Below are 11,146 nucleotides of genomic sequence, written 5' to 3'. Positions count from 1 at the left end.
GACCAAGCTCCTTGAAACAATACTTAAACTCGATACTACCACAGGAGATGACTCTACCACAGAGGACAGAGAAGGCGGAACGGATGTACTATCGATTATTCCCCTTCTGTATGTCACTGCCACGGATGTCGGGCCACTTTCCACTGGGTTACTTGAAACAGTCAATGTGGATATGACTTCTGAGGATGTAACTAGTGAAGAGGGCACTGAAGGTAAGACAGAAGTCCTTTCGACTATTGCCAAACTCGAGCTTTCCGACACATATATGAAACTACTTTTCCCTGAGTGCCTTAGACTCTCAGATGTTGCCTTCACTCCTTTAGATGAGTATAGCACAGACGAGACTAACAACAAAACTGATGGGCTTGCAATTACTGACACATTCGAGCTTACTATCAACGCCGAAGGAGTCCTTCTTGAAAAACTGCTGGAAACGGCTCCATGGGACACTACGGAAGACGTTTGCATCAACACAAGAGATGCTGAAGATACTTCAGCTGTGGTTTCATCTACCGCAAGAGACGAGCTCACAGCCACAGCCGATTCCCTGCTCAAAACATAGCTACTTGTACCAATTACCGATGTTAACAATACTCCAGGAGATGACAGGTTCACCGATGACACTGCAGGTGATAAGGCTGTACTGTTAACCGTGGATAATCCAACGCTAACGGAAGCAGATGACAAAGTACTTCTCACCACGCTTCTCGAAACACTTGATTTGCGTATGGAGACTGAAGATGCAGCTAACAAAGATGAATCTCTTTCCAACACAGAAGTTGTCTGATCTGTTTCTACACTTGACATTCCTGACACAGCCGAGTAATCGCTAGTTAGGGAGCTTCTCAAAGAAAATGATCCGGACACCAAAGCTGACGATGATTCCAGCACCGAGGATTTTGACTGCAATACTGATTGACTTGGATCTAGTGACAGACTACGCCTTCCTGCAAGCGATGACAAAGTACTTCCTGCCAGGCTGCTTAAAACAACTATTTGTGACACCGTTCCAGAAGAGGACACTGAAGACGACTTCGATGTAGTCTCAAATACTGGGAGAGACGGCCTTGCTGTCAAAGATGAGGAACTACTATTGACCAAACTCCTTGAAACTATACTTAAACTCGATACTACCACAGAAGACAGAGAAGGCAAAATGGATGTGCTATCGATTGATGTTTTTCTGGATGTCACTGCCATGGATATCGGGCCACTTTGCACTGGGCTACTTGAAACAGTTAATGTGGATATGACTTGTGAGGATGTAACTAGCGAAGATGGCGCTGAAGGTAAGACAGAAGTCCTTTCGACTATTGCCAATCTTGAGCTTTCCCACACATATATTAAACTACTTCTCACTGAGCGGCTTAGACTCTCAGATGTTGCCTTCACTGCTTTCGATAAGTATAGCACAGACGACACTGACAACAAAACTGATGGGCTTCCCAATACTGACACATTCCAGCTTACTATCAACGCCGAAGGAGTCCTTCTTGAAAAACTGCTGGAAACGGCTCCATGGGACCTTACGGAAGTTGATTTCACCAACACAAGAGATGCTAAAGATACTTCAGCTGTGGTTTTATCTACCGCAAGAGACGAGCTCACAGCCACAGTCGATTCCCTGCTCAAAACATAGCTACTTGTACCAATTATCGATGTTAACAATACTCCAGGAGATGACAGGTTCACCGATGACAATGCAGGTGATAAGGCTGTACTCTTAACCGTGGGTAATCGAATGCTAACGGAAGCAGATGACAAAGTACTTCTCACCACGCTTCTCGAAACACTTGATTTGCGTATGGAGACTGAAGATGCAGCTAACAAAGATGAATCTCTTTCCAACACAGAAGTTGTCTGATCTGTTTCTACACTTGACATTCCTGACACAGCCGAGTAATCGCTAGTTAGGGAGCTTCTCAAAGAAAATGATCCGGACACCAAAGCTGACGATGATTCCAGCACCGAGGATTTTGACTGCAATACTGATTGACTTGGATCTAGTGACACACTAGGCCTTCCTGCAAACGATGACAAAGTACTTCCTGCCAGGCTCCTTGAAACAACTATTTGTGACACCGTTCCAGAAGAGGATACTGAAGACAACTTCGATGTAGTCTCAAATACCGGGAGAGATGGCCTTGCTGACAAAGATGATGAAATACTATCGACCAAACTCGTTGAAACAATACTTAAACTCGGTACTACCACAGAAGACAGAGAATACGAAACGGATGTGCTATCGATTATTGTTTTTCTGGATGTCACTGCCACGGATGTCGGGCCACTTTGCACTGGGCTACTTGAAACAGTTAATGCGGATATGACTTGTGAGGATGTAACTAACAAAGACGGCACTGAAGGTAAGACAGAAGTCCTTTCGACTATTGCCAATCTCGAGCTTTCCGACACATATATTAAACTATTTGTCAGTGAGCGGCTTAGACTCTCAGATGTTGCCTTCACTGCTTTAGATGAGTATAGCACCATAGACACTGACAACAAAACTGATGGGCTTGCCATTACTGACACATTCGAGCGTATAATTAACGCCAAAGGAGTCCTTCTTGAAAAACTGCTGGAAACGGCTCCATGGGACACTACGGAAGACGTTTGCATCAACACAAGAGATGCTGAAGATACTTCAGCTGTGGTTTCATCTACCGCAAGAGACGAGCTCACAGCCACAGCCGATTCCCTGCTCAAAACATAGCTACTTGTACCAATTATCGATGTTAGCAATACTCCAGGAGATGACAGGTTCACCGATGACACTTCAGGTGATAAGGCTGTACTCTTAACCGTTGGTAATCCAATGCTAACGGAAGCAGATAACAAAGTACTTTTCACCACGCTTCTCGAAACACTTGATTTGTGTATGGAGACTGAAGATGCAGCTAACAAAGATGAATCTCTTTCCAACACAGAAAATGTCTGATCTGTTTCTACACTTGACATTCCTGACACAGCCGAGTAATCGCTAGTTAGAGAGCTTCTGAAAGAAAATGATCCGGACACCAAAGCTGACGATGATTCCAGCACCGAGGATTTTGACTGCAATACTGATTGACTTGGATCTAGTGACACACTACGCCTTCCTGCAAACGATGACAAAGTACTTCCTGCCAGGCTGCTTGAAACAACTATTTGTGACACCGTTCCAGAAGAGGACACTGAAGACAACTTCGACGTAGTGTCAAATACTGGGAGAGACGGCCTTACTGTCAAAGATGAGGAACTACTATTGACCAAGCTCCTTGAAACAATACTTAAACTCGATACTACCACAGAAGACAGAGAAGACGAAATGGATGTGCTATCGATTATTGTTTTTCTGGATGTCACTGCCACGGATGTCGGGCCACTTTGCACTAGGCTACTTGAAACAGTTAATGTGGATATGACTTGTGAGGATGTAACTAGCGAAGATGGCGCTAAAGGTAAGACAGAAGTCCTTTCGACTATTGCCAATCTCGAGCTTTCCGACACATATATTAAACTACTTCTCACTGAGCGGCTTACACTCTCAGATGTTGCCTTCACTGCTTTAGATGAGTGTAACACAGACGACACTGACAACAAAACTGATGGGCTTGCCATTACTGACACATTCGAGCTTACTATCAACACCGAAGGAGTCCTTCTTGAAAAACTGCTGGAAACGGCTCCATGGGACACTACGGAAGTTGATTTCACCAACACAAGAGATGCAGAAGATACTTCAGCTGTTATTTCATCTACCGCAAGAGACGAGCTCACAGCCACAGCCGATTCCCTGCTTAAAACATAGCTACTTGTACCAATTATCGATGTTAACAATACTCCAGGAGATGACAGGTTCACCGATGACACTGCAGGTGATAAGGCTGTACTCTTAACCGTGGGTAATCCAATGCTCACGGAAGCAGATGACAAAGTACTTCTCACCACGCTTCTCGAAACACTTGATTTCCGTATGGAGACTGAAGATGCAGATAACAAAGATGAATCTCTTTCCAACACAGAAAATGTCTGATCTGTTTCTACACTTGACATTCCTGACACAGCCGAGTAATCGCTAGTTCGGGAGCTTCTCAAAGAAAATGATCCGGACACCAAAGCTGACGATGATTCCAGCACCGAGGATTTTGACTGCAATACTGATTGACCTTGATCTAGTGACACACTAGGCCTTCCTGCAAACGATGACAAAGTACTTCCTGCCAGGCTGCTTGAAACAACTATTTGTGACACCGTTCCAGAAGAGGATACCGAAGACAACTTCGATGTAGTCTCAAATACAGGGAGAGATGGCCTTAATGACAAGGAGGTTAAAAAAGTATCGACCAAATTCGTTGAAACAGTACTTAAACTCGATACTACCACAGAAGACAGAGAATACGAAACGGATGTGCTATCGATTATTGTTTTTCTGGATATCACTGCTACGGATGTCGGGCCACTTTCTACTGGGCTACTTGAAACAGTTAATGTGGATATGACTTGTGAGGATGTAACTAGCGAAGATGGCGCTGAAGGTAAGACAGAAGTCCTTTCGACTGTTGCCAATCTCGAGCTTTCCGACACATATATTAAACTATTTCTCACTGAGCGGCTTACACTCTCAGACGTTGCCTTCACCGCTTTAGATGAGTATAGCACAGACGACACTGACAACAAAACTGATGGGCTTTCAATTACTGACACATTCGAGCTTACTATCAACACCGAAGGAGTCCTTCTTGAAAAACTGCTGGAAACGGCTCCATGGGACATTACGGAAGACGATTGCACCAACACAAGAGATGCTAAAGATACTTCAGCTGTGGTTTCATCTACTGCAAGAGACGAGCTCACAGCCACAGCCGATTCCCTGCTCAAAACATAGCTACTTGTACCAATTACCGATGTTAACAATACTCCAGGAGATGACAGGTTCACCGATGACACTGCAAGTGATAGGGCTGTACTCTTAACCGTGGATAGTCCAACGCTAACGGAAGCAGATGACAAAGTACTTCTCACCACGCTTCTCGAAACACTTGATTTCCGTATGGAGACTGAAGATGCAGCTAATAAAGATGAATCTCTTTCCAACACAGAAGTTGTTTGATGTGTTTCTACAGTTGACATTCCTGACACAGCCGAGTAATCGCTAGTTAGGGAGCTTCTCAAAGAAAATGATCCGGACACCAAAGCTGACGATGATTCCAGCACCGAGGATTTTGACTGCAATACTGATTGACTTGGATCTAGTGACAGACTACGCCTTCCTGCAAGCGATGACAAAGTACTTCCTGCCAGGCTGCTTAAAACAACTATTTGTGACACCGTTCCAGAAGAGGACACTGAAGACGACTTCGATGTAGTCTCAAATACTGGGAGAGACGGCCTTGCTGTCAAAGATGAGGAACTACTATTGACCAAACTCCTTGAAACTATACTTAAACTCGATACTACCACAGAAGACAGAGAAGGCAAAATGGATGTGCTATCGATTGATGTTTTTCTGGATGTCACTGCCATGGATATCGGGCCACTTTGCACTGGGCTACTTGAAACAGTTAATGTGGATATGACTTGTGAGGATGTAACTAGCGAAGATGGCGCTGAAGGTAAGACAGAAGTCCTTTCGACTATTGCCAATCTTGAGCTTTCCCACACATATATTAAACTACTTCTCACTGAGCGGCTTAGACTCTCAGATGTTGCCTTCACTGCTTTCGATAAGTATAGCACAGACGACACTGACAACAAAACTGATGGGCTTCCCAATACTGACACATTCCAGCTTACTATCAACGCCGAAGGAGTCCTTCTTGAAAAACTGCTGGAAACGGCTCCATGGGACCTTACGGAAGTTGATTTCACCAACACAAGAGATGCTAAAGATACTTCAGCTGTGGTTTTATCTACCGCAAGAGACGAGCTCACAGCCACAGTCGATTCCCTGCTCAAAACATAGCTACTTGTACCAATTATCGATGTTAACAATACTCCAGGAGATGACAGGTTCACCGATGACAATGCAGGTGATAAGGCTGTACTCTTAACCGTGGGTAATCGAATGCTAACGGAAGCAGATGACAAAGTACTTCTCACCACGCTTCTCGAAACACTTGATTTGCGTATGGAGACTGAAGATGCAGCTAACAAAGATGAATCTCTTTCCAACACAGAAGTTGTCTGATCTGTTTCTACACTTGACATTCCTGACACAGCCGAGTAATCGCTAGTTAGGGAGCTTCTCAAAGAAAATGATCCGGACACCAAAGCTGACGATGATTCCAGCACCGAGGATTTTGACTGCAATACTGATTGACTTGGATCTAGTGACACACTAGGCCTTCCTGCAAACGATGACAAAGTACTTCCTGCCAGGCTCCTTGAAACAACTATTTGTGACACCGTTCCAGAAGAGGATACTGAAGACAACTTCGATGTAGTCTCAAATACCGGGAGAGATGGCCTTGCTGACAAAGATGATGAAATACTATCGACCAAACTCGTTGAAACAATACTTAAACTCGGTACTACCACAGAAGACAGAGAATACGAAACGGATGTGCTATCGATTATTGTTTTTCTGGATGTCACTGCCACGGATGTCGGGCCACTTTGCACTGGGCTACTTGAAACAGTTAATGCGGATATGACTTGTGAGGATGTAACTAACAAAGACGGCACTGAAGGTAAGACAGAAGTCCTTTCGACTATTGCCAATCTCGAGCTTTCCGACACATATATTAAACTATTTGTCAGTGAGCGGCTTAGACTCTCAGATGTTGCCTTCACTGCTTTAGATGAGTATAGCACCATAGACACTGACAACAAAACTGATGGGCTTGCCATTACTGACACATTCGAGCGTATAATTAACGCCAAAGGAGTCCTTCTTGAAAAACTGCTGGAAACGGCTCCATGGGACACTACGGAAGACGTTTGCATCAACACAAGAGATGCTGAAGATACTTCAGCTGTGGTTTCATCTACCGCAAGAGACGAGCTCACAGCCACAGCCGATTCCCTGCTCAAAACATAGCTACTTGTACCAATTATCGATGTTAGCAATACTCCAGGAGATGACAGGTTCACCGATGACACTTCAGGTGATAAGGCTGTACTCTTAACCGTTGGTAATCCAATGCTAACGGAAGCAGATAACAAAGTACTTTTCACCACGCTTCTCGAAACACTTGATTTGTGTATGGAGACTGAAGATGCAGCTAACAAAGATGAATCTCTTTCCAACACAGAAAATGTCTGATCTGTTTCTACACTTGACATTCCTGACACAGCCGAGTAATCGCTAGTTAGAGAGCTTCTGAAAGAAAATGATCCGGACACCAAAGCTGACGATGATTCCAGCACCGAGGATTTTGACTGCAATACTGATTGACTTGGATCTAGTGACACACTACGCCTTCCTGCAAACGATGACAAAGTACTTCCTGCCAGGCTGCTTGAAACAACTATTTGTGACACCGTTCCAGAAGAGGACACTGAAGACAACTTCGACGTAGTGTCAAATACTGGGAGAGACGGCCTTACTGTCAAAGATGAGGAACTACTATTGACCAAGCTCCTTGAAACAATACTTAAACTCGATACTACCACAGAAGACAGAGAAGACGAAATGGATGTGCTATCGATTATTGTTTTTCTGGATGTCACTGCCACGGATGTCGGGCCACTTTGCACTAGGCTACTTGAAACAGTTAATGTGGATATGACTTGTGAGGATGTAACTAGCGAAGATGGCGCTAAAGGTAAGACAGAAGTCCTTTCGACTATTGCCAATCTCGAGCTTTCCGACACATATATTAAACTACTTCTCACTGAGCGGCTTACACTCTCAGATGTTGCCTTCACTGCTTTAGATGAGTGTAACACAGACGACACTGACAACAAAACTGATGGGCTTGCCATTACTGACACATTCGAGCTTACTATCAACACCGAAGGAGTCCTTCTTGAAAAACTGCTGGAAACGGCTCCATGGGACACTACGGAAGTTGATTTCACCAACACAAGAGATGCAGAAGATACTTCAGCTGTTATTTCATCTACCGCAAGAGACGAGCTCACAGCCACAGCCGATTCCCTGCTTAAAACATAGCTACTTGTACCAATTATCGATGTTAACAATACTCCAGGAGATGACAGGTTCACCGATGACACTGCAGGTGATAAGGCTGTACTCTTAACCGTGGGTAATCCAATGCTCACGGAAGCAGATGACAAAGTACTTCTCACCACGCTTCTCGAAACACTTGATTTCCGTATGGAGACTGAAGATGCAGATAACAAAGATGAATCTCTTTCCAACACAGAAAATGTCTGATCTGTTTCTACACTTGACATTCCTGACACAGCCGAGTAATCGCTAGTTCGGGAGCTTCTCAAAGAAAATGATCCGGACACCAAAGCTGACGATGATTCCAGCACCGAGGATTTTGACTGCAATACTGATTGACCTTGATCTAGTGACACACTAGGCCTTCCTGCAAACGATGACAAAGTACTTCCTGCCAGGCTGCTTGAAACAACTATTTGTGACACCGTTCCAGAAGAGGATACCGAAGACAACTTCGATGTAGTCTCAAATACAGGGAGAGATGGCCTTAATGACAAGGAGGTTAAAAAAGTATCGACCAAATTCGTTGAAACAGTACTTAAACTCGATACTACCACAGAAGACAGAGAATACGAAACGGATGTGCTATCGATTATTGTTTTTCTGGATATCACTGCTACGGATGTCGGGCCACTTTCTACTGGGCTACTTGAAACAGTTAATGTGGATATGACTTGTGAGGATGTAACTAGCGAAGATGGCGCTGAAGGTAAGACAGAAGTCCTTTCGACTGTTGCCAATCTCGAGCTTTCCGACACATATATTAAACTATTTCTCACTGAGCGGCTTACACTCTCAGACGTTGCCTTCACCGCTTTAGATGAGTATAGCACAGACGACACTGACAACAAAACTGATGGGCTTTCAATTACTGACACATTCGAGCTTACTATCAACACCGAAGGAGTCCTTCTTGAAAAACTGCTGGAAACGGCTCCATGGGACATTACGGAAGACGATTGCACCAACACAAGAGATGCTAAAGATACTTCAGCTGTGGTTTCATCTACTGCAAGAGACGAGCTCACAGCCACAGCCGATTCCCTGCTCAAAACATAGCTACTTGTACCAATTACCGATGTTAACAATACTCCAGGAGATGACAGGTTCACCGATGACACTGCAAGTGATAGGGCTGTACTCTTAACCGTGGATAGTCCAACGCTAACGGAAGCAGATGACAAAGTACTTCTCACCACGCTTCTCGAAACACTTGATTTCCGTATGGAGACTGAAGATGCAGCTAATAAAGATGAATCTCTTTCCAACACAGAAGTTGTTTGATGTGTTTCTACAGTTGACATTCCTGACACAGCCGAGTAATCGCTAGTTAGAGAGCTTCTGAAAGAAAATGATCCGGACACCAAAGCTGACGATGATTCCAGCACCGAGGATTTTGACTGCAATACTGATTGACTTGGATCTAGTGACACACTAGGCCTTCCTGCAAACGACGACAAAGTACTTCCTGCCAGGCTGCTTGAAACAACTATTTGTGACACCGTTCCAGAAGAGGACACCGAAGACAACTTCGATGTAGTCTCAAATACCGGGAGAGATGGCCTTGCTGTCAAAGATGATGAACTACTGTTGACCAAGCTCCTTGAAACAATACTTAAACTCGATACTACCACAGGAGATGACTCTACCACAGAGGACAGAGAAGGCGAAATGGATGTAAAATCGATTATTCCCCTTCTGGATGTCACTGCCACGGATGTCGGGCTACTTTCTACTGGGCTACTTGAAACAGTTAATGTGGATATGACTTGTGAGGATGTAACTAGCAAAGATGGCGCTGAAGGTAAGACAGAAGACCTTTCGACTATTGCCAATCTCGAGCTTTCCGACACATATATTAAACTACTTGTCACTGAGCGGCTTAGACTCTCTGATGTTGCCTTCACTGCTTTAGATGAGTATAGCACAGACGAGACTGACAACAAAACTGATGGGCTTGCCATTACTGACACATTCGAGCTTACTATCAACAACGAAGGAGTCCTTCTTGAAAAACTGCTGGAAACGGATCCATGGGACACTATGGAAGACGATTGCACCAACACAAGAGAGGCTGAAGATAGTTTGGCTCTGGTTTGATGTACTGCAAGACGCGATCTCCCAGCCACAACTGATTCCCTGATTAACAGATAGCTACTTGTACCAATTATTGATGTTAAGGATACTCCAGGAGATGACAGGTTTACCGATGACACTGCAGGTGATAGGGATGTACTGTTAACCGTGGATAATCCAACGCTAACGGAAGCAGATGACAAAGTACTTCTCACCACGCTTCTCGAAACACTTGATTTCCGTATGGAGACTGAAGATGCAGCTAACAAAGATGAATCTCTTTCCAACACAGAAAATGTCTGATCTGTTTCTACACTTGACATTCCTGACACAGCCGAGTAATCGCTAGTTAGGGAGCTTCTCAAAGAAAATGATCCGGACACCAAAGCTGACGATGATTCCAGCACCGAGGATTTTGACTGCAATACTGATTGACTTGGATCTAGTGACACACTAGGCCTTCCTGCAAACGATGACAAAGTACTTCCTGCCAGGCTGCTTAAAACAACTATTTTTGACACCGTTCTAGAAAAGGACACTGAAGACGACTTCGATGTAGTCTCAAATACTGGGAGAGACGGCCTTATTGTCAAAGATGATGAAATACTATCGACCAAACTCGTTGAAACAATACTTAAACGCGATACTACTACAGAAGACAGAGAATACGAAACGGATGTGCTATCGATTATTGTTTTTCTGGATGTCACTGCCACGGATGTCGGGCCACTTTCCACTGGGCTACTTGAAACAGTTAATGTGGATATGACTTCTGAGGATGTAACTAGTGAAGATGGCGCTGAAGGTAAGACAGAAGTCCTTTCGACTATTGCCAATCTCGAGCTTTCCGACACATATATGAAACCACTTTTCCCTGAGTGGCTTAGACTCTCAGATGTTGCCTTCACTGCTTTAGATGAGTATAGCACAGACGAGACTGACAACAAAACT

The 11,146-nt window shown here is 44.2% G+C and overlaps 1 protein-coding gene across 1 annotated transcript in view; it reads right to left on the bottom strand.

Moving 5' to 3' along the window:
• Positions 1-9,423, bottom strand: part of LOC137968896 (serine-rich adhesin for platelets-like) — a 9,717-nt gene extending 294 nt beyond the window's left edge. The window contains exon 1 of the mRNA XM_068815364.1: positions 1-9,423. This exon is cut by the window's left edge and continues 294 nt beyond it. Within this exon, the coding sequence (XP_068671465.1) occupies positions 1-9,423 (9,423 nt within the window).
• Between the last annotated feature and the right edge of the window lie 1,723 nt (positions 9,424-11,146).

Source organism: Montipora foliosa, chromosome 8 (genome assembly GCF_036669935.1).
Source record: "Montipora foliosa isolate CH-2021 chromosome 8, ASM3666993v2, whole genome shotgun sequence".
NCBI classification, from domain to species: domain Eukaryota; kingdom Metazoa; phylum Cnidaria; class Anthozoa; order Scleractinia; family Acroporidae; genus Montipora; species Montipora foliosa.
The sequence above is the reverse complement of the archived record's forward strand: the minus strand, read 5'-3'. Positions and strand labels throughout refer to the sequence as shown.